The 24833-nt window shown below is 44.7% G+C and overlaps 1 protein-coding gene across 2 annotated transcripts; it reads left to right on the top strand.

Annotated features, from left to right (window-relative positions):
• Positions 1-808: 808 nt before the first annotated feature.
• On the top strand, positions 809-21316 carry LOC306929640 (serine/threonine-protein kinase OSR1-like). Of its 2 annotated transcripts, XM_079510251.1 has the most exons (17): positions 809-1119; positions 3156-3268; positions 4494-4602; positions 6521-6662; positions 7904-7959; positions 8072-8181; positions 9334-9435; positions 11339-11472; positions 11655-11703; positions 11831-11896; positions 13331-13453; positions 14116-14151; positions 14337-14477; positions 16029-16134; positions 16321-16389; positions 17717-17781; positions 19123-21316. In XM_079510251.1, the coding sequence occupies exons 1-17, from the start codon at positions 1050-1052 to the stop codon at positions 19195-19197; spliced, it is 1566 nt and encodes a 521-aa protein (XP_079366377.1). In that variant the 5' UTR covers positions 809-1049; the 3' UTR covers positions 19198-21316. The 2 variants fall into 2 exon arrangements, with proteins under 2 accessions (XP_079366377.1, XP_079366378.1); XM_079510252.1 differs by lacking the exons at positions 809-1119; positions 3156-3268; positions 4494-4602 and adding an exon at positions 4915-4947.
• The last annotated feature ends 3517 nt before the right edge of the window (positions 21317-24833 follow it).

Here is a 24833-nt window from a genome sequence, read left to right as displayed (position 1 = left end):
GTTCTCTGTCTGGCCTATTATTAGGCCAGCCAGGCAAAGCAAGGCAAGGCACATTTCAGCTAAAAAGGACTTTAGAATACAATAAAAAACAAAATAAGTACAAAGAATAAAACAGAAAAGAAAAGTATTTACAGAGCAGAATATTTTTGTAAATTATTATTTTAAACCTCAATAATAATTTTCTGGGAGTTTGATACTACCCGACTGTTTTCTGGTCGGGTAGTATTTCATGGTCCATTGTAGTCCATTCTCAGCAGGCCATAATCCACGGTAAACGAAAGGGGTAATTGCGCCCTCTAGTGAAACCCCATCACAGCTAGCTTCAGGTCGTTGCAAAAAAAAGAAAGAAAAAAAATATATACATATACAGCATTGTCTAAAGAAGTTCAGTTGTGTTGAATTAATTGCTACACGGGGTATGCCTGTGTGCACTTTCTTTGCTATCAGGTGCAGTAACGTAACGCTGTGGATGGATGGATGGATGTATTCTGTATACATTACTGTACATACTGTACATTTTTCTGTACTTATTCTCTCATTTACTGCATTACTGTATTGCACTTTTGGCTAGACGACAGTGCCAGAAGTGCAATACACGACACCCTTCATTTCATTGTCAAAGTATTTGTATACTATGTGCAGTGACAATAAATTGAATCTAATCTACTTGCTTAAGTTGCAGACACAGTATACATTATTATTATTATTGCCACACCAAACATGGCGGCTTTTTTGGTTCATACAAACAGAAAAAGGGAAGAATAAGATTACAAAAAAAACTTACGTTTACGTAATGCGCGCACGGGGCGCCTGTCGCGGCTGTGTTGACATCAGCAGCCAGCCAGGCAGGAACTGTCAGGCAGCAGCAGTAGAGCAACCATCCAGCCCAGCATCCTCCTCCTCCTCCTCCTCCTCCGTAGCTGAATGGAGTGATCACCACAACGGCAGCGCTCTCTCCTCTCCTCTCCTTCCTTCAAGACAACAACATATCCCTGGGAGTTTAAAGCAGCAACGCTGTTTTAACGGCGCCGCACGAGCAGCTAAACAGGATGGCAGAGGACCAGAACGCCCAGCCCTGGTCAATCGACAAGGATGATTATGTTCTCCATGAGGTGATAGGTGAGGAAGCTATAAGCTAACGTTAGCACTGTTGGTAGCTACATGGCTAAGCTACCCACCACCAGCATATCGTTATCAGGCAGCTAGCGGCTGATAGCTGGCTGCTAGCCGTATGTCTGCTAGTAGCTATCAGCTCAGCAGGCCGGTTGTAGTTCATGGGTCACACCATGCAGAAAGCATTCTAGTGCTGCCTGCCTGCACGCAGCTGCAGTCAGTCTAGCGCTCTTCGATCATGGCGAGCCGGGGGAAAGTCCCTATTTAGAATGAGCTATAGCTTTGCAAATCTATCTAGACTGCTATTTAGCTAGCACAGTGCTAACGCAAGTTAGCTCACAGTCACAGGGCTGAAGGGTGAAATGTATGTTGACATGGGTGTGGGACGGGTGGTGTTCATTTGCTGGACGTCGTTTAGATTGATTGTGGTGGCAGTTATTATTGACTCAAAACGTTTTTGTTTCGTCTAGATTAGTTGTTATGTGAGTTATTAACGTGACGCCTATAGAACGGGTTAGGTCGACGTGGAAATGCCTGTTGGCTGTGCACAATGTTCTTGCAGTCATTTCTATTGTATTTTGTGTACATTGTCAGTGAGTGACACACTCATGGTGTGTACGTGTGTAAGACCATGGCGACTTTCAAGAGCGATCAGGGAACATGGTTTATGTTGAGACTCAAAGCTGAGCTGGCCTATTCAGATTGGAATCACATTTGTTATTTTATTTTATTAATGAGATTAGTTTGAACCACATTTCTAAGTGGTTGGAAATCCAAATCTGAGGATCATGACACTTGAAGCCTGAAGCCTGATTTATAATTTATAATAAGTATTATATAATTATATAATAAGTTCATCATATGACAGTGCACTCACAGAAAATGGCCAATTATCTGCAAGCTCACAACGTGTTAACAGAGTATAAGTTTAGCATTACTCTTGCCTATGTTGTTCGTCGTTACCACAGCAACCAAATGCACAATGTCTGAAATACCGGTAGGTACACACACATGATGTGATCAGATGATGTGATGAGACTGGATGTGTTACACATCCAGTCTGATCACTTGCAACAGTGTGGACTCAGTCCAAAAGTAAAGTATTTGAGAAACAAATGTGGAGTTTTGGACTTGCCTGCAGACAGTTCTCTCTGACTCTGAACAAAGCTTATGACACCTGATCACATCCACGGGATCATCACAGATTCAGTAGCATTCATAGTCATACTGCAACCCCATCTCGGAGAAATACGGCAAAATGGCACGGAATTCAGTACATACACTCCTAGAAAAACCCCAAATCCGTACATATTTCACGACTACTGTTTTGACCGTGACAGGCGTGGCTTTCACTAGTATGGTAGTGCTATTTCACCGTGGCTGGGTCGGGCTGGGTGAGTTCGGGTTTGACATTATTTACTATTATGTCCATATCGGGTTACAACTCTTCGCTGACTCTACCGAACTTCGCAACTCTCGACACGGCAACTTGCTGCGCTTTAGCGCGCTCAGTGGTGTGGGTCAAGTTCGGTAGAGACGGCGCCCTCCTCCATGGGGAGGATTTCAGTGTCATATGTAGATTATGTATGGATTGTTGGGTTTTCTAGGCGTGTATGTACGGAATTGCAATTCCGTGCTATTTCACCGTGTTTTGGTGATACTGGGTAGCATTACTGACTTGTTCCATCAATTGGGGCGACAGTGGCTCAGGGGTAGAGTGGCTGGATGGTAACCGCAAGGTTGCCAGTTCGAACCTGGGCTCCCCCAGAGTTAGTGTCGAAGTGTCCTTGAGCAAGACACTGAACCCCTAATTGCTCCCGATGTGCTGATTGGTGCCTTGCCCTTGCATGGTTTCCGCCGCCATCGGTGTATGAATGTGTGTGTGAATGGGTGAATGTAATGCACAATCTATGTAAAGCGCCTTGGATAAAGGCGCTATATAAATGCACCATTTACCATTAAAGGCTCCCCCTTGAACTGGCCCTATGTTTGTCCTTCTAATGTTGTGCCATGTCCTCCCTCCACTTGGTGTCTCCTCCCAGGGAGCGGTGCCACAGCCGTGGTCCAGGCAGCCTACTGTGAGCCCCGAAAGGAGAAGGTGGCCATCAAGCGTATCAACCTCGAAAAGTGTCAGACCAGCATGGATGAGCTTCTGGTAAAAATGACTGTGGTGGCAGATGTATTGTTGCTCCTGCTTATTTGGAAAAAAGTAGCGAGTCCATAGTCTGTAGTCTGTACAACAAGACACATTTTCTGTTTAGTTTAGTTTAATATACAGTAACATATCCCTAGCCTGGATAGTTGATTCTCCCAGCAGCCCCATGATCTTAATTAAGGGTGTCTTGGCCTAGTAGCCTTGTGGTGACATTACCTTAGTCACTCCTTGGGTCTCCAGGGCTTGATTCCCTGCTCACTGCTGAAGTAGGTTAATCAGTCTAAAGCAACAAAGGAAGAATTGTCTTCTTCATGCTATAGTGAACTGAGATTATAGACTAGTAGGAGTTGACATTGACTATATTATATATAGAGATTATTTCAGTCAAACAGTTGGTCTATATGTTAGTGCTGCACAATTCTTTTCCGCCACAAGAATTGAGATCACGATTCTCATTCTTCCCATCAAAATATTCATTGTCTTTAGTCTGTAGTAGTAGTAGTATACCACATTCAAAATGTGGCACCTGGAGCCAACTACTGTGGCTTTAAAGTTTAAACAGACATCATTAAAGTGCTTGACTTAAACCTCTCGTGTAGCAAGAGAGAGGAGTAACTAAATGAATCGGACACCCAACTAGTGTGCACGATTCTTGCTCAAATTTAGAAATGAGATCGCATGGGTGTCTGATTCTAGATTCTGATCGTTTTTCGATTAACCCATTCTGGGCGGGAACCCCTTTTGGTGTTAGCATTATGTTATGCTTTAGCTATTGAAAAATAGCAGATCTACAAGCTCATAGCGCGCCACCGAGTGGCGCGCTACGAGCTTGTAGGTCTGCTATTTTTGAAAAATCGAAGAACGACTGACATAGAAACATAGCTTTTTCAGAAAACTGTCAGGATGTAGAAGACATTTTTAGAATCAGATTTTTAGAATCTGCTTTGGTGTTAGCATTATGTTATGCTTTAGCTATTGAAAAATAACAGATCTACAAGCTCATAGCGCGCCACCGAGTGGCGCGCTACGAGCTTGTAGGTCTGCTATTTTTGAAAAATGACTGACGACTGACATAGAGACATAGCTTTTTCAGAAAACTGTCAGGATGTAGAAGACATTTTTAGAATCTGATCTCAGGTCAAAGTGGGTTAATTGTGCAGCACTACTTATGCGTCTCAATGTTGTATATTTTATTTGTTCCTCTGGGTTGTTCTTGTTCCTGCAGAAAGAGATCCAAGCTATGAGCCAGTGTCACCATCGAAACATCGTATCCTATTACACCTCCTTTGTGGTGAAGGATGAGCTGTGGTTGGTGATGAGACTACTGAGTGGTGGTGAGTATTACAGTGATGTAAATAGGTTTTATAGCTGTGGTTGGTGATGAGACTACTGAGTGGTGGTGAGTATTACAGTGATGTAAATAGGTTTTCAATGTAACGAGCTGTGGTTGGTGATGAGACTACTGAGTGGTGGTGAGTATCACAGTGATGTAAATAGGTTTTAGGATGAGCTGTGGTTGGTGATGAGACTACTGAGTGGTGGTGAGTATCACAGTGATGTAAATAGGTTTTAGGATGAGCTGTGGTTGGTGATGAGACTACTGAGTGGTGGTGAGTATTACAGTGATGTAAATAGGTTTTAGGATGAGCTGTGGTTGGTGATGAGACTACTGAGTGGTGGTGAGTATTACAGTGATGTAAATAGGTTTTCAATGTAATGAGTCCCGGGATGCAGGGATGGTCATTTAGATGAGTCCCAGGGACATTTTATGAGTCCCACTTCAGCAACGTTACGAGTCATATTTTGCCATTTTTACAAATTGCAGCATTTAACTCACATATCATTTTATATGGTTATAATGTGGTTATATTCATGTGGAAAACAGAAGAAGAAATTATTATTATAACTAAAGCTAGCAAAATAAACTAGAATAAAAAACAGTACAGTAGGAGTAGTACAGTAGTGCATCCCATAGATGCAGAGGTCGTTGTTTTATTGCGTCCCTTAACTATAAACTGTGTTTTGGGATGCAAAATGCACCCTATTTTAATCTCTGGTATTCGTACTGTCAGAGAAACCCTTTTCTTTTCTTTTTTTACGTGACTTGCCCTCTGCTAACTCTTATCTTGAACTTGACTTTCTGCAGGCCATATTATCTACCATTTTTCATATCTCTGAACGCTTGGACAGAGTGTATGAACTTCTCACAATACACACTTTACCTCGTTCCTGGTCTGACAGAGTTTTATGGAGTATTTAGAATATACTTTATCCCAGTATGGTACTTTTAATTTGTCACCCTGCTACTTTCTGGTATGCAGTACTGCATCTACCCAGAGATGGACATGTCTCACCATTAACCCATTTTGACCTGAGATCAGATTCTAAAAATGTCTTCTACATCCTGACAGTTCTCTGAAAAAGCTATGTTTCTATGTCAGTGGTTCTTCGATTTTTCAATAGCTAAAGCATAACATAATGCTAACACCAAAAGGGGTTCCCGCCCAAAATGGGTTAATTTTGTCCATAAGGATACGTCCTGTGATAGCACTCTCTTGTGTGTGCGTTTGAGTGCTATCATGCACAGTACATGATTAGATGTGGGAGATGATGAGTTGAAAAATACCATCATTCTGGCCTAAAATGTTGACATTCGATCTTAAATAAAGTCTTACATTTTGCGCCTTTTGTTCTGAACTTCCTTTGTTTACACAGTTGTACGTCATGTTCAAAATGTGTTTAACCAAAAGTAAGCCTGATTTATACTCTAGTTGTATGGTGGCAGCGGTGGCCGAACGGTTTGCGGAGCCGTCTTGATACCGGAAGGTCGCCAGTTCGTATCCCCGGACCGGCACGTTAAAATTACCACCGCTGAAGTGCCCTTGAGCAAGGCATTGAACCACTACCATGAAATGTTCTATGAGCAGGGCCTGGCTGTAAACAAGTATCTGATGCTTAGTCCAGTTACCCTGGGTAAATATAGTAACTTTGCTTTGCTTTGCTTACAGCAGAAATAACCGATCTACAAGATCACAAGGTGTTGCATCATCATCACGATGCGTTGTGAGCTTGTAGAGCTGCTATTCAAATAAATAAATAAAATCCCCTCCCTTTTTTTTTTAACGAATTGGCCCGGGCGTGAGCATTTAGTGACATTGAGAATCCGTTCATGTATCAATCACTCTCTCTCTCTCATCGGCCCTGCACTCAGCCAGGTGACATACTGTAAATCTTCCCCACCCTGTATCTCAGGCTCTGTGTTGGACATCATCAAGCATACCATCTCGCGTGGCGAACACAAGAACGGCGTGTTGGACGAGGGCTGCATCGCCACCATCCTCAGAGAAGTATTGGAGGCACTGGAATACCTGCATAAAAATGGGCAGATTCACAGGTGAGGTCTCCCTACCTGGATGCGTGTATTTTTACTGACCCAGTCTTTCATTTCTCTTCTATTGTGTACTAGTCCTCGGGCTTTCACGTCGACCAAGGTTCTTCAATATTTAAACCACTGGAAATGCATTATTTAGGAGGTTTGTTTTACATAACCATCCTTCCCAGGAACACAGTGAACCACCACTGAGACCACAGGGTAGTAGAATAAAGGCCTGTGAGTGCAGCTGTCAAGTGTAATTGATTTAATGGATCCATGCCGTCATACTGCAATGGCTCTGTTTGAAATGCACTGTTCTGCTGAAGGCTAACGGCAATTAATTTGCAATGTTTTTCAACTGCAGCATTGTGAGAATTATATTATAATTTCTCCCAAGTAGATAAACCCAATTGAAGAGTAGCCTCGGTCCCAGGCTCACTTAACTGCGAAAAAGAAGAGCCTGGTCACAACCTAGGACAAATAAGCTATCTAAGGCAGGACTTCCGCCGTGTAACCCCCCCCCGGAAGTTAATGTTTTTTGACCAATCGCAGCGTTGTGTTCCCGAAAATGTATTCCCGCTGAAATGATCATTGGGTGGGGACTAGTAAACACAGCCGCACCGCGTGACGTAGTTATCTTACACGCAACACTTCCGCCACTTCCGCTGATAGTCTTTTCAGCGTAGGTCTTGGCCAGGGTGATTGAAGAGTCAATTTGTTTTCTGATACATTACTGCGTGCATCAATGCCATTTGATCATTGCCTTTGCACAATTGTAGCGGTACCTTAGCTGCTGATTTGCTTACTTGGTTGCATCTTAACACGCAACTGAAAAGGGCTGGGCTTGGAGTTTGGGATTATAAAGGATATTTGCAGAACAGATCAGATCAGGAGATAATCCACTTAATTCCTTAGTGCAGATTTGGCCAAATGTATGTAAACACAGCAGGGGTGGCTTAAGATCCGGTAGATCAGGAGTTGCAAATCTTTTTCAACTCGAGACTTGAGAGGGCATTGCAAAGTTGCTGGGCATTTTTACAAATACCATCCTGACATGTAAAGCAAAAGTCACAGGTTTTGATCCAATGGCTTCGTGCGTTCACTTCATTCCCAGCCATGTGTCCTTGAGGAAGACTCAGACACTCACAAGTACATTGACTTAATTAATTGTAACTTTCTCAGGACACGGGCATCAGCTAAATACGTTAAAGTAAAAATCTAGACTTGGAACGTAAGTCATTGATGTACCTCTTCATATACAGGGATCTGAAGGCTGGAAATATCCTTCTTGGTGACGATGGCTCAGTGCAAATCGCTGGTACAGTGTTACTATTATTTTTTGTTTGCCATCGTTATCTCAAAATGTGATTCACTGTGTGATTCAATGTGTCCTCATTCACACACGCTTTCTCTCCCTGACAACACACCAGACTTTGGTGTGAGTGCCTTCTTAGCAGCTGGAGGAGACATGACCAGAAACAAAGTGCGGAAGACATTTGTTGGTACACCTTGCTGGATGGCCCCGGAGGTCATGGAGCAGGTGAGTCGTCTCGTCTGGAGACTGGTTTCTCACATGCCTTTTGCTTCCATTTAGTCCAATAATTAAATGGCAAAGGTTGGACAAAATTTGATTATTTTGTTTCTCACCTGATTCTGACAGGACATTAGGTCTACTAGCCAGGATAAAAAATCTACCCTAATCTGCTCACTGCAAATACCTTAAATCTGCCTTAATCCAATATGCCACCATTGACAACCTATTATATGGCAATATTTTCTAAATTTCATTATGCTTTAAGTATCATGTGACGTGTCAAACTAGGGGGTTTTCATGATTCTGAATCCATTCCAAGCATTCGTTTTGCACACAAAACACTCCATTAAAAACGGCCATAGCCGTCATTACAAATGTGATGAGGTCAGCACATTTTGGGGACATTTTGGTGTTTTTAATGCAAAACTAATGCTTGGAATTAGGGATGTCCCGATACACTTTTTTAGTTTCCGATCCCGATACCACAATTTCTGTGTTAGCCGATACCGATGCCGAATACCGATACCAGAGAATAATATTTATAATAATACAAAAAGAAAAAAAATATCTTATTTTGAAGTCCACCAACCGGGAATAGTGTTTATAGCCATCTAGCTATATATCGCGTGTTGTGTTTATAGCAGACTCCTCACTCAAATGTGCACTTGCAGTTTGGGCAACTCCAAAGCAAACTCCACATGCCCCAACATTTTATTTACCTGCTATAGTGTCAACCCCTTACCCCTTTGTCGGATCTGTGGTTAGACTGGCATATTTGCCGATACCGATACGAACCGATATGACAAAATAAGGGCCGATCCGATACTTTACCGATACAGTATCAGGACATCTCTACTTGGAATGGATTCAGAATCATGAAAACCCCCTAGTTTGACACGTCACATTCTACTTAATTCAATTTAGAAAATATTGCCTTATAATAGGTTATCAATAGGGCCATCTTGGATTAAGGCAAATTTAGGGTATTAGCAGTGAGCAGATTAGGGTAGATCTTTTATCCTGGCTAGTAGACCTATTGTCAGAATCAGGTGAGAAACAAAATAATCCAACCTGAGAGGAATTTCTTACTTTATTTACTGGACTAATTCTCAAATGTCTCCTCGCTACAACATGACCTCCAACCTACTCCATCTGCAGGTACGGGGTTACGACTTCAAAGCTGACATCTGGAGCTTCGGTATAACAGCCATTGAACTGGCCACCGGAGCTGCACCGTATCACAAATACCCACCCATGAAGGTACATGACTTTACTGCCCAATAGTAGTGCATTTACACCAGTGTTGATTTTGTCGACTAAAGGCTCATTCATAGTCTGGATTTTCGGTGGTGAGGTGACCACCGCTCCGGTGGTGAGCTGACCACCGGAGCTGAAATAACGTTGAGCGGTGGTGAGTAAAAACAGAGAGAAGGACTGGAGCGGTGGTGGTGGTTTGCTCTTCACCGCGGCTCGTGACGTCATGTTGTAGTTCGGTGGTCACCTAACCACCGAAAATCCAGACTATGTATGACTATGTATGTATGATACTATCAACACATGTACAAGACGGTACTCAGAGGCATCCAAGACATCACTCGACTTCACAGCTAAGCACAAAAAAGCAGGTTTACGTTTTGCAGAGCATAGGTTATACAGTATGGACATGGGCATAAGAGGGTGTTTGCACATAGGACGCGTTTTTCGGGACGAATTTCGGAGAGAATGTCGGGAGCACGGAAAATAATAATCAACTCATGTAATGTCAATCACGTTTGCACACTGCCGCCAAATATTGCATCCGTATGAAGAGTTTTTGAACCGGGGTCTATTTTTATCAGTTTTTCACAGCTGTCTTGACTCTTTCACATAGCTAGACATGGTCTTTCACCCTTTGAGCAGTGCTGTGTCCTTCCAGAGCAACATGATCTGTGCTGAGAAGTTGATCATCTCGTTGAAGAGCTTTATGAAGTACTTTATGAAAAGCCTGAGTGGGTGTGAAAATAGGCAGCAGCGCACACACACACACACACACACACACACACACACTCACACTCACACTCACACTCACACTCACACACACACTCACACACACACACACACACACAAAGCAGTGGAAGAATGCAGAGTTAGTGAAACAGAGAGAGGGGGAGAGAGAGATAGAAAAACATCGCATCTAATCGACTTCTAGTGAAGCAGGGACCCACTGTGTACATTAAACCTTTTCAAAAATAATGATGATGGGATCAGGGGATCACCCTCACTGCTGCTGCTCCACTCCACTTCGTTCTGTGAAAACATTGCTACGAATATATATATATATTACGCATCGCACTCAGTGTTCAAGGATTTCAGATCCTTAAAACGCAGTGGAAAAACGTGTCCTATGTGCAAATTCCTTTTTGTGTGAACACATGAATACAGAGTCGAGAGAGCTCAATCTTATTCAAAAGTAAATTACTACCTATTGATCACCTCTTATCTTAGTGTCAAATGTACCCGCTTGATATTGATGTATTGATCTTATTTGATTGTATTGTTGATGCTGTTTTCTGACTTGTACAGCACTTTGGTCGATGACAGTCGTTTTTTAAATGTGCTTTATAAATAAAGTTTGATTTGATTTATAGCGTTGGTCTAATGGAATTAGTTCATATTGGTAGAAGAGTGGGTGGGGTTTTTTTTTTATATATTTTTTTATCCCACGATTTTGTAACACATTTTTCACCCCTGTGTCAATTATCTAATGTGATCCTGGGCTCTACACACCCTCCGCCAACCTAGTCCCCATATATGGGGGACATGAGGAGAGCAACGGACTTGAACTCATGCTTCCTTCATGCCTGAGTGTCCAAGTTGCTCCTTTACACCTGACAGGGGGGAGTTTCCCTGGTTGGACGTAGCGCGTGGAAGGAACACGTTATTCCAACCAGTTTCTTTCCCCTCCATCAGGCGCCCCGGCTGGCCAGGGGGAGGCAGTTTAGAGACCAGGATTACTGCATGTTTTTTGTGAGGGTACCTACCCTAGGGGACATGGGGAGAACATGCAAACTCCACACAGAAAGGCCCTTTCTGTGTGGAGGTTCCCTGGAACAGTGGGAGTGGGAGGGTTGGCGAGTGGGTGGGTTTGATCATTAATAATCCTACCATGTGGGCATGTTTGCAGGTGCTGATGCTGACCCTGCAGAATGATCCGCCATGCCTGGAGACCGGCATCACAGACAAGGACATGGTGAAGAAATATGGCAAGTCCTTTAGGAAGATGATCTCCCTGTGTTTACAGAAAGATCCAGAGAAAAGGTCAGTTACTCAACGCAGGTGACAGGGTTTGCCAGTGTTTGCGTGTCCTTAAGTTGTTCTGCATGGTCTCTTCTTTGCGTCTCCATTGTATATAAAAAACAATCATGTATTTGTCTCTCCCGATGCCCAATTCCTTATTTCCTGACCTGTACAAAGAGTTCTACATGTTGTTGTTTTCACAGGCCTACTGCTGCTGAATTGTTAAAACACAAATTCTTCCAAAAAGCCAAGGTAAGCCACATGCCGGTAACATAAATAGATAAAATATATCCATAAATATTTTGAACGTTCATTTAAGTTTCAAACGCATCTTCGGAGGAATACTTTTAAGGTGTACTTCTTGTCTTTTCTGTGACAGACCAACGAGTACTTGAAAGAGACGCTTCTTCACAGGGGCCCGACGATGTCGGATCGAGCGAAAAAGGTTTGACACTTTTTGTTTTTATTTTTGTGCGTCAGTGGGGGGGCACTGACGCACAAAAATATATGTTTTAAGTTGTTTTAAGCAGTTGTTTTAAGCATGATTGAACCCTACAAACCCTCCCGCGCACTCAGATCAGCCAACGCAGGGAAGCTGGAAGTACCCTCACTAAAAACGCCGGGACAACGCTCCACACGTCCCAAACTCTTCTCCCTTCTGGCCCCAAAACTGTGGAATGCACTTCCCGTTGCAATCAGAACTGCAGCATCACTCCCGATCTTCCGCCGTAGTCTGAAAACCCACCTTTTCAGACTCCATCATGGCCCATAGCACTTACCCTACCCCCTTAGACAGCACTTCTTAGACTTATATAGCATTTGAAACAGACTTATAGCATGTCATGTAGACAGCACAATAAGTGCATTGTATGTAGTCATAGCACTTCATAGTATATATGTACAGCATAGTATAGCATATATGTGTAGTTTATATGTATAGTGTCATTATATAGATATGTATACGCATGTTTCGCGATAAATGCATTTTTTTACATATGTGATGTATTCCCATGCTTTTTGTTCTTGCCTATTGTAAGTCGCTCTGGATTAAGAGCGTCTGCTAAATGCCTAAATTGTAAATTGTAAATTGTAAGTTACCCATTAAGACCTTGGCTTTTAACCACTTTAACCATTATTTTAAACCTTAGCTGTTGAAAAATAGCAGATCTACAAGCTATTGCTATTTGCTATTTTTGAAAAATCTTGAAAATGTGTGCAAATCTTTATATTTCCTTTCCCTGTGAACATCTTTAACCCTGGAACAAAATATTTTGAGATGGAGGCCATGAAAAAGTTTGAGCACCACTGATTTAGAAACAGGTTTGCTATAGGATAGGATTTAAGAAGACATTTGTAGAATCTGGTCTCGTGTCTCAATGAGTTAAATCTCTCAATAAAATCAGGTTCTATCCGATTCTGTCCTCCAGGTGAGTCATGTACCCGGCTCCATTAACCCATTCAGATCGGGAAACCCTTTTGGTGTTTTAAGCATTATTTTAAACCGTAGCTATTGAAAAATAGCAGATCTACAAGCTCATAGCACGGCACCGAGTGCCGTGCTACAATTTGCAAAAACTGCTATTTTTGAAAAATCGTGAAAATGTGGCGCAAATCTTTGAATTTATATTCTTTCAGAGCGAACATTTTTAACTCAAATCTTTGCTTCTGGGGGGGGTTCCCTGGAACAACATATTTTCAGATGGGGGTCGGCGGCCAATTAAAGATAATTCTTGGGTTTCCTTGACATGAAAATGTTTGAGAACGACTGTCATAGAAACAGGGTTTTTCAGAAAGTTTTTCAGGATTTAGAAGACATTATTTTGTAGAATCTTTTCTCAGGTCTAAATGGGTTAATCATGTTTTATCCGTTGTCCTCCAGGTGCGTCGTGTTCCCGGCTCCAGCGGTCGCCTCCACAAGACGGAGGACGGGGAGTGGGAGTGGAGCGACGACGAGCTGGACGAGGAGAGCGAGGAGGGAAAGGCGGCGGTGGCCGCACTGCGGGTGAGGAGGCCGGACGCCACTTTTCTCCCGCATGTCAGCCCCCCCCCCCAGCCCTATAGTTCACAATGTGAATAACTCTGTTTTGAAAACACGGAGATGAAAGTAAAACTTGGAGTCCCTGGTTTTAGAAAGTAGAATTTGAGAGTATAAAGTAAACTAGACTCTACTAAAGCCTGATAAATAATGGCCTATACATTGGCCAGACTGATATGTCGGTCTGGCTCTAGTATAAACGCTGCATGGTTCTTGGATTTCTCTCACAGAAGCTCTTTCTATGATCGCTACCAATCGCATGACTGTTCTAAAATATGTATTATGTTGTTGTATCCTCATGCTTAATTCCTTTAATTCATGTCTGGATGTCTGGGATGGGTTTTTTATTCTTTGGTTATCTTTACTGTGATTTCATTTTATCCTATTATGGGTTTAACCACTTGAACCCTAGCATCCCTGTTCTGGTGGTTGTGAGCTTGTAGATCTGCTACGGTGAACTTATTTGGTGTTGAGAGAGAGCAGACCAAGTACACAGTCAACCCCAGTCAACATAGGGTTTAAGTGGTTAAACTCAGACAATCCTACAATACAGACCATTCCATAGTTGGGTGGATTGAAGGAGAATTGCATGTCTTTAATCCTGCCAATCTGTCATGTCCATCCTGCAGTCACCCAGGGTGAAGGACGGATCACAGAATATGGAGGTGAGCCAAATATGTAGTGGACATGACCTGACAAACTTGATTTATCCATAATGCCTTGAATCAAAAGATCTGCATGACAATCTGATGTCCCTAATCTTTGTTTAATTCCTTCATTTAATTTACGTGACACGTGAAAACAACCAACTCAATTTGTGTGTGTGTGCGTGATTCCGCACCCTTTTTAGCTCTTCCCGCCCACAGTTGGCACCACAGGTCATCTTCAGCCATCTGTTCCAGCCCAGGAGAGCAGTGAGAATGCTGGCCAGGCCGGTGGAGAGGCTGCCTCTGCTCAGGCAGCGAGTCCCTCACACGTACTGGCTGCACAGGTACTGCTGCTGCTAATGCACATTATTTTGGGTCTTTTGACTCTCAATAGATGAGTCACAATCGGGAAGTAAAAAAAAAAAATCGCACCTGTGCAAACTGTGAGCGGTGCAACTATACTTGTATTGTGTGTGTGTGTGTGTGTCTTTGTGAAACAGCAGGGTCAATAGGTCGTAATCTCTAAACAGCTCAGGGTCAATGACTCCAATCACCAGGGGTGAATGGCTTAGACATACAGACAAAGTCACTTAATGGAGGCGCTTGGCACCGCTCAAAAATGTCTTGTCAGAAAGGTCACGGGGGTTGAAATCAGGCGATATTCTGGTCCTAGTCTTGGTTTGACTTGATCTGGCCCAAATCGAGACGTGCACGCATCCGCCTGGCGCTTTGGCATGGGGGGGTCAGATCAACATATGGAATGAATTCTGTACTGACTATATATGGAGTGTGTCTTTAGTGTACAGGGTTTGATGAGGTCAGATCAACGTATGGAATGTCAGAACAGGTCAGCTCCATATATGGAGATCTAAGGGTGGCAGCAGGGGCAGTGCCTTGAGTGTACAGGGTTTGATGAGGTCTGGCCATATATGGAGCGTGTCTTTAGTGTACAGGATTTGATGAGGTCAGATCAACATATGGAATGTCAGAACAGGTCAGCTCCATATATGGAGATCTGTGGGGGCAGTGTCTTGAGTGTACAGGGTTTGATGAGGGCCCAAGTAGCTTTAAGTTTCGGCCTAGAGTTTGAATGGACAGGTATCGGTCAAAAGGGAGACATCGAAGAGGAAGGACGGGTGGGGAAAGAGCAACATATGGAATGTCAGAACAGGTCTGCTCCATATAGACACGTCCTCGTGACCGGTGCCCGTGTGTTGGTTCCCACAGCACTAGTTTGCTGGCTGGCAGCTCTTGGTGTCTTTGGCAGTGTCCTGCTAGCCTCATTCTCCTGGCTGCTATTTTCTGGCTGACCCTTGGCATTCCACCATACAGATTTGTGTTGGTAACCGCTGTTTGGCAAGTATTCATAGTAATCATTGTGCAATTAGTTGGGCACCTACCTTACGTTGGTGTGGAGAAGTGGGTCAACTGGTAGTAGTTTAGCCAGCTTGCTCTTCTGTCTGAATTCCTTCTCCAGTTCATTGACCCTGTGCCTGCCTTCCCGCAAGAAGCAAATATTTGGTTCCTCTTAGAACAGGTTTTCAGGTCCATGACTGTACTCATGTTTTATTAAAGCAACAATCCGTAAGTTTTATGTATGTCATGTCGTCATCGTTGCAACAATGTCTGGACTACTACTACAAAAATCCAATCCATACTTGTACACAGTTTTCTCACTCTTAAGTTGAATTTGAGGCAGCAACCAATGGCTTTCCCTTGGCTTCAGTTTCAACCAATGGCTTTCCCTTGGCTTCAGTTTCAACCAATGGCTTTCCCTTGGCTTCAGTTTCAACCAATGGTTTCTTGTTCAAATATCAAAGTACTGTATGTATGTACTGTATGTCTTTCAACTGTGAACGCTGCATTCCAAACACTATCTTTGTGCCTTGCTACAGGACCCAGCAGCACCAGGCACCAATGTCCCCATCAGCCTGGTGCTGAGGCTAAGGAATCTGAAGAAGGAACTCAATGACATCCGATTTGAGTTCATGTCTGGCAGAGGTAAGGTTTAATAACATTATAATGTAAGTGCAGGACTTAACACTCATGTTCCCTCTTCTGCCTTCCTCTGTCCATGTCATCCACTAATGGTTTTTATTCATGTTACCCTTTTCTGTCTTTCTCTGTCCTGTCCTGTCCTGTCCATCCCTCCATCTCTGTCTTTCTCTGTCAATGTGTTGCTCTCAGACTCGGCCGATGGGGTGTCTCAGGAGTTGGTCTCGGCCGGTCTGGTCGATGGGAAAGACTTAGTCGTTGGTAAGTAAATGCTCTCTATTCATCAGATCAAACACCAGCACCCCTGGAGAATATGTCAAATCACCAGCATCCTCATTCAGACTGACCTTTCCTCCTTAAATAACACAGGGGTGTTGCTCATTCCACGATTGCACGATCCTTACAAGTTATACCTCGTCGTATGAAATACGATATCAATTGGTATTATTGAAGCGGAGAAAAATCGACCGAAGTTAACACTTTAATTGCCCGGAACTATTTAATCCATTACATTCATGCGCCCAGTCGATTTATAAACACGGACGCCTTTTCCGGACGGACCGGCCGGAAGATCATGATGTTGTGTAGCAGCTAACAATAGCCACAGCACTCTAGAATCGATCGACAACGGGAGACAAGAATAAATCTATCGAGACTAGCGACTGGACAGCGGAGCGCCGTCTAACACAGGATCTTTTTTCAGAAAAAGACGGGATGATTTAGATCGCAAGTTATGAACGTTTTAAGATTTTCGTTTTCATCAGCTAAACAGAGGAGGGAGTTTTTCGATGACGTTTCACTCTTGCGCGTCACCGAGGATTGCCCAGCAGGCGCGCCTGGGCTATAGAGCCAGGCGATCCGTTCTCGTATCAATAAACTTCGTCTTTTGGACAATACTTCGTCCTGAGCGTCGGGCATTACTAATAGAAAGGACAAAGAACTTCGTCCTGGGCGTTCGGAGTGTTAAGTTTCAGAAAGATTTTTGAGGAGTTATAATGGTAAATGGTTTTAGATTTAATTTGATTATTGTTATCATTTATTTTACACAAGACTAGAATGAAAAGGTTGATTGGCTTTTCTCCCCCAAGTATATGTAATAAAAGGTTATTGATTTGAGTTGTAAGATCTTGTCAACTACAGTTGGAGGCCATCGATATTGTCCTTTTCTTTTTGCTGAGGTTTGCGTGATCTGCGCAAAAGGACAGTTAACCCATTTTGGGGCGGGAACCCCTTTTGGTGTTTTAAACATTATGTTATAATTTAGCTATTGAAAAATAGCAGATCTACAAGCTCATAGCGCGCCACCGAGTGGCGCGCTACGAGCTTGTAGGTCTGCTATTTTTGAAAAATCGTGAAAATATTTATTTCAGAAAACTGGAGGATTTAGAAGGATTTTTTAAAATGTTGAGGTCAGGCCTAAATGGGTCAAATGATAAGGGACAATATCGGTGGCACCCAACTGTAACTACGTCACTAACTGCATTGTGTACTGAGCAAAATGAACAACCAGCATGATGTACTTTAATGTTTAGAGTCAATGTTTTTAGTATTAAGATATTGTAATCTCTTCCTGCCTCTCTTATTTCAGTTGCTGCCAATTTGCAAAAGATTGTTGATGATCCTCTGAACAACAGAAATGTGACCTTCAAACTGGTCAGTACATTAACTGAGTCCGTGTCCAAAAGCTCTCAGTCCAAAACCGTATGTCCATGGATCCAATGTAGTTATTATTTAGTCACAAGCTTGTGTTAATACTTTGCATATACTTTTCATTGGTTAAATAGTTCAACCATTTTGGTAACAAAAATACGTAATTTGTTGTGAGGTTATAGATTGGTTTCTTTTTGTTGTGCTTTTTTTTTTCTAAACTCTTTATCCCACAATTTTGCAACTCATGTTTTCACCCAGTGTCAATTATCTGATGTAATCCTGGGCGCTACACTTCCTTTGCCAACCTGGGGGTGCAGCGGACTGACCTCATGCTTCCTTCTATGCATGAGGAGTGCAAGCTGCTTCTTTTCACCTGACAGGAGGGGGGTTTCCCCTGGCTGGACGTAGCGCGTGACTGTGCCACCGTGCCCCCCCCCCCCTATTTTGTGCTACTTTTGAGCGACAGTGTTATACAAAATATAAAATTACTGCACCCATTTATGACAAGTCAGACGCGCGAACGCGGGAAGCGAACGCAGCTCGTAAATTGCAAAAACAACAATTAGAATAAATTACGTAATTTTTTAAGGTTTTTTTTAAGTTCTCTTTTTTGTGTTTAAGATTTTTTTTTTAAGTTAAGTTTTTTTTTAAGTTTTTCCTTTTTAAGATTTTTTTTAAGTTAAGTTTTTTTTTTAAGATAAGTTTTTTTTACGTTTAATTTTGTGTGTGTGTGTGTGTTTTTGTGTGTGATACAGCTGCGCCCTCTGGTGGTGGGCGGGTGGTGTTACAGCGTGACAGACACACACACACAGACAGACAGACATGATCTGCTGGGTCTCATAGTAAATGCTCACTGCGTTCGCAATAACAAGAATGACATGTCATTAACTGCCTCGTACAAGCGCTATCCGCTGTGCCATATTTTTTCTTTTTTCTATGTTTTTTCTTTTGTCAGGAACGTGTATGTTTCTCTGTCACAACCTCTCGGCTGTTTCGTTTTTTCTGACATTCTTTTGTTGGTTCAATCACTGTGTTTTGGTAGCCTTTCCTGTACTGTAGCTCCACACAGTTGGCTCATTAACATTAGCTGCTATTTTCACAGTTTGCGATGACGCACACACGGCCGCTCGTTATTACGCGCTGGAGAAAATTGTTATTTTGAGGGTCGGTTTGGCACTTTTTGGCACATTTTATTGCCCCCCCCTCGGCGTGTTGCCCTACTCGCCGTGCGTAGGTAGCGACGGCACTGACCTTTTAGTGCTTATTAAGTCTTATTCATTATTTTGTCAGACAGAATGTAATGGTGCTTTTGTACTACTGAAGTCCGTTCCTCTCTCCTTCCAGGCATCAGGCTTGGACGAGTCTGAGATTCCAGATGATGTCAAACTCTTGGGATTCGCCCAGCTCAGCATCAGCTAACTCAAGCAGAGCCAACAACAAAGGACAGCAACAAAAATGGTATTGCACAGCTGCATTGTACTCAATTCCTAGAAACCACTACTGCCAAAGAGAAGAGAAGAGAAGAGAAGGGGAGAGAGAGAGGGAGAGGTGGAGAGGTCAACCCGGCGGGAGTGGGAATCTTACTGCAGGGTGCATGTGGACCACGTCTGGAAACAAGGGGCCCAGTTTGACAGGAATCACACGTGAAAAGTTTACAGTGCGCCTATAACACGGGAGGACGGACGCAATCAACTACATACATTTTCAATTACCCTTCTTCTTCTTTTCTTTTTTCTTTTTTCTTCATTACATTAAGCACAATCCAAACCAACTCCTGCCAGTACTGGACGTGATTGCCTTTCTATTATTAGCCGTGCCACAGAACTCGCAAGAGTGTCATGCCACTTTTTATTTGGCATTTTACGCTATTTGTGAAGTGTAAAGCAAGCCTTAGTTTGTGAAGCGATGGATATTTTACGAGTGTGATAAATTAAGAATGAGTCCATTTTTGGTGATTTATTGGCTGTATTTTGTGTTTGGATACCCACAAAGCAAGCATTAGTCCGTCCTAACACTGATAACAAAATAAGTCCTAGACAACCTACCAACCAACAATATTGTAAACATAATATTAAAACCTTCAATTGTGGTACATTCCGATTACAGTCATTACTGTGACTTCAGCTCCTGGGAGTGTGTATTATTAATTAATACACGCTCAACTCATAAATACAATACAGTGCTATGGATACCTTCCACCATGATATCAGAGTTTGTGGTGGTTTTTATCAAAAGAGTAATGTGAATTTATGGCTCTTAATATATATGTACACATGAAATAGCAGACATTGCTCTCTCCCATGCGTGTAGGCACACGGTGCCTCCATGTCAGCAGCGTGGGTCTTCCAGAGGTATCCAAGGATAGGATTAACGTCTGAATTGAGACCAAGCTCATTTTCTCGTACTATGCAATATATATTTTCTTTCTCGTCGTCTGTGACCACTGGTTGTTGCTGATTATTTCACTGAGGTTAAAACCATTATGCTTTTCAAATTGCGCACCACACTCCCCTGTAGGAATTCATGAACGGTCAAACCACCATAGCTGGCTGTTTTAGGGACCCGCGGTTAGGTTAGCATGACTGGCATGACGGCTAATGCTCTTTCTTTCCAACTGTGCACTCCCAGACAACCTCCTGGCAGTGGCACTACTGGACCCCCTATAGCTTTGCATGTGAACCAAATTCCCTGTGAAACGATGACAGATTACCTGATAACGCCACCTTTCACCCCCCCCCCCCCCCCCCCCCATCACAATTATCATTATTGGTGACCGTTCGCATTCGTTCACTTTCAACGTAGCATCCATATTTTGGGAATGTCAGATGAAAATTGTAAAAAACAAAAAAAAGTGCTAAAATGTACAGATGAGCTGTTTTTGCCCACGAGGCGAGCGGCGTCATCGTACAATATGAAAGGGGGCTTAAGTGATTAAATAAATTATTCTAAACGTATAAAGTGAGCAGCAGGGGTGACATCAATCAATCCAGTGTGCTGGTGGTTGAAAGCAGAGCCGGTTCCCATCGCAGCTATCATGTTGGAAATTGACCCGTACTGAATGTCCTCAAAGAGTCTGCGCGTGGTGAAAACTGAGCAATTGTTATATTATTATATCAAATTGAAATATAACTTTGTGACGTCCTCGGAAGCTAATGTGTCCTTCTCAATAGGCAAGTGAATTTGGTTGATAATGCGTTATATCCGTCTCCAATGCTTCACACACTCAACGAAAAACAAATCATTTTTGTCACTCCCACTAGCTGTAAGGTTGTTTTGTACCGTGAGCCAGAGCCCATACAGTAACTCATAGTTCAGGTACTGTTGTAAATGGTGTATTTAAAAGAATATTGCACAAATTATATGTTCAATTGGCACCTTTTTCATATGTTAATATGCTTATTTTAGTGTTACAGGGGGCTTGTAATCACACATTTGGTGCTTTGATGTCATGATGATATGCAGTTCTCACAGAAATGTGTCCAGGATATGTCTGACGATAAATAATTAAAAGAACAAAAAAATAGACCTGTTAAAAGAATACAGACAAAAGGTACAAGTGACATGACAAGTACACGTACACCATTTTCTCGCTGTGTGGTAAAATGATTGAAATATACAGTAGTTAAAAAAATATGTGCATTCTATTTTTTCTATTTTCTTTTTTCCACTAATTGTTGGCTAATCATAATGTCACTGCCTCAGTGTGAAATCTTGGAATGATAATTATTCTGGGCAACGCAATTAGTAGGCTATTGATTGGCAACATATGATTTTCTGTTTTCTATTTCTTTTAGACAGTTTTTGTTTTGAGTGGCTTATCAGAAAATCTTAAAATCATAAAATGCCTATGTTTTGAAATGGACATTTGTGGTTGAATTCTACACCTTGCCATCCATACAACATACAGTTCCCTTGCAAAATTATCTAAATTTGTTGTTGGTAATTGTCAAAAACGAAAAGCGAAAATGATTTTCAGTAGATGAATAAAGTCACATGTTGGACTTCAAATAATGAGTTGGGATATCATTGATTGATTGGCTGGACCAGCACGGCCAGCATGTCTGTTGTGATGTGGGTTGACCATCCGAGTCGTCCCCCATGAGTCACCAGTCTTTTGGGTTGACCAGCCGAGTGGTCATGAGTCCCCAGTCCATCCGAGTGGTCCATCCCCATGAGTCACCAGTCCATCCGAGTGGTCATGAGTCACCAGTCCATCCGAGTGGTCATGAGTCACCAGTCCATCCGAGTGGTCCCCATGAGTCACCAGTCCATCCGAGTGGTCCCCCATGAGTCCCCAGTCCATCCGAGTGGTCCCCCATGAGTCCCCAGTCCATCCGAGTGGTCCCCCATGAGTCCCCAGTCCATCCGAGTGGTCCCCCATGAGTCCCCAGTCCATCCGAGTGGTCCCCCGTGAGTCCCCAGTCCATCCGAGTGGTCCCCCATGAGTCCCCAGTCCATCCGAGTGGTCCCCCATGAGTCCCCAGTCCATCCGAGTGGTCCCCCGTGAGTCCCCAGTCCATCCGAGTGGTCCCCCATGAGTCACCAGACCATCCGAGTGGTCATGAGTCACCAGTCCATCCGAGTGGTGCCCCATGAGTCCCCAGTCCATCCGAGACGTCCCCCATGAGTCACCAGTCCATCCGAGTGGTCCCCCATGAGTCACCAGTCCATCCGAGTGGTCCCCCATGAGTCACCAGACCATCCGAGTGGTCCCCCATGAGTCACCAGTCCATCCGAGTGGTCCCCCATGAGTCCCCAGTCCATCCGAGACGTCCCCATGAGTCACCAGACCATCCGAGTGGTCCCCCATGAGTCCCCAGTCCATCCGAGACGTCCCCCATGAGTCACCAGACCATCCGAGTGGTCCCCCATGAGTCCCCAGTCCATCCGAGACGTCCCCCATGAGTCACCAGTCCATCCGAGTGGTCCCCAATGAGTCACCAGTCCATCCGAGTGGTCCCCCATGAGTCCCCAGTCCATCCGAGACGTCCCCCATGAGTCCCCAGTCCATCCGAGGACTTCAAATAATGAGTTGGGATATCATTGATTGATTGGCTGGACCAGCACGGCCAGCATGTCTGTTGTGATGTGGGTTGACCATCCGAGTCGTCCCCCATGAGTCACCAGTCTTTTGGGTTGACCAGCCGAGTGGTCATGAGTCCCCAGTCCATCCGAGTGGTCCATCCCCATGAGTCACCAGTCCATCCGAGTGGTCATGAGTCACCAGTCCATCCGAGTGGTCATGAGTCACCAGTCCATCCGAGTGGTCCCCATGAGTCACCAGTCCATCCGAGTGGTCCCCCATGAGTCCCCAGTCCATCCGAGTGGTCCCCCATGAGTCCCCAGTCCATCCGAGTGGTCCCCCATGAGTCCCCAGTCCATCCGAGTGGTCCCCCGTGAGTCCCCAGTCCATCCGAGTGGTCCCCCATGAGTCACCAGACCATCCGAGTGGTCATGAGTCACCAGTCCATCCGAGTGGTGCCCCATGAGTCCCCAGTCCATCCGAGACGTCCCCCATGAGTCACCAGTCCATCCGAGTGGTCCCCCATGAGTCACCAGTCCATCCGAGTGGTCCCCCATGAGTCACCAGACCATCCGAGTGGTCCCCCATGAGTCACCAGTCCATCCGAGTGGTCCCCCATGAGTCCCCAGTCCATCCGAGACGTCCCCATGAGTCACCAGACCATCCGAGTGGTCCCCCATGAGTCCCCAGTCCATCCGAGACGTCCCCCATGAGTCACCAGACCATCCGAGTGGTCCCCCATGAGTCCCCAGTCCATCCGAGACGTCCCCCATGAGTCACCAGTCCATCCGAGTGGTCCCCAATGAGTCACCAGTCCATCCGAGTGGTCCCCCATGAGTCCCCAGTCCATCCGAGACGTCCCCCATGAGTCCCCAGTCCATCCGAGACGTCCCCCATGAGTCCCCAGTCCATCCGAGTGGTCCCCATGAGTCACCAGTCCATCCGAGTGGTCCCCCTTGAGTCCCCAGTCCATCCGAGTGGTCCCCCATGAGTCCCCAGTCCATCCGAGACTTCCCCCATGAGTCCCCAGTCCATCCGAGACGTCCCCCATGAGTCACCAGTCCATCCGAGTGGTCCCCCATGAGTCCCCAGTCCATCCGAGACGTCCCTCATGAGTCACCAGTCCATCCGAGTGGTCCCCCATGAGTCACCAGTCCATCCGAGTGGTCCCCCATGAGTCCCCAGTCCATCCGAGACGTCCCCCATGAGTCCCCAGTCCATCCGAGTGGTCCCCCATGAGTCCCCAGTCCATCCGAGTGGTCCCCATGAGTCCCCAGACCATCCGAGTGGTCCCCCATGAGTCCCCAGTCCATCCGAGTGGTCCCCATGAGTCCCCAGACCATCCGAGACGTCCCCCATGAGTCACCAGTCCATCCGAGTGGTCCCCCATGAGTCACCAGTCCATCCGAGTGGTCCCCCATGAGTCACCAGACTATCCGAGTGGTCATGAGTCACCAGTCCATCCGAGTGGTCCCCCATGAGTCACCAGTCCATCCGAGACGTCCCCCATGAGTCACCAGTCCATCCGAGTGGTCCCCCATGAGTCACCAGTCCATCCGAGTGGTCCCCCATGAGTCACCAGTCCATCCGAGTGGTCCCCCATGAGTCACCAGACCATCCGAGTGGTCCCCCATGAGTCCCCAGACCATCCGAGTGGTCCCCCATGAGTCCCCAGTCCATCCGAGACGTCCCCCATGAGTCCCCAGTCCATCCGAGTGGTCCCCCATGAGTCACCAGACCATCCGAGTGGTCCCCCATGAGTCCCCAGTCCATCCGAGTGGTCCCCATGAGTCACCAGTCCATCCGAGTGGTCCCCCATGAGTCACCAGACCATCCGAGTGGTCCCCCATGAGTCCCCAGTCCATCCGAGACGTCCCCCATGAGTCACCAGACCATCCGAGTGGTCCCCCATGAGTCCCCAGTCCATCCGAGTGGTCATGAGTCACCAGACCATCCGAGTGGTCCCCCATGAGTCACCAGTCCATCCGAGTGGTCCCCATGAGTCACCAGTCCATCCGAGTGGTCATGAGTC

Source organism: Electrona antarctica, assembly GCF_951216825.1.
Source record: "Electrona antarctica genome assembly, chromosome: 1".
NCBI classification, from domain to species: domain Eukaryota; kingdom Metazoa; phylum Chordata; class Actinopteri; order Myctophiformes; family Myctophidae; genus Electrona; species Electrona antarctica.
This window is presented reverse-complemented; position numbering and strand designations above follow the sequence as displayed.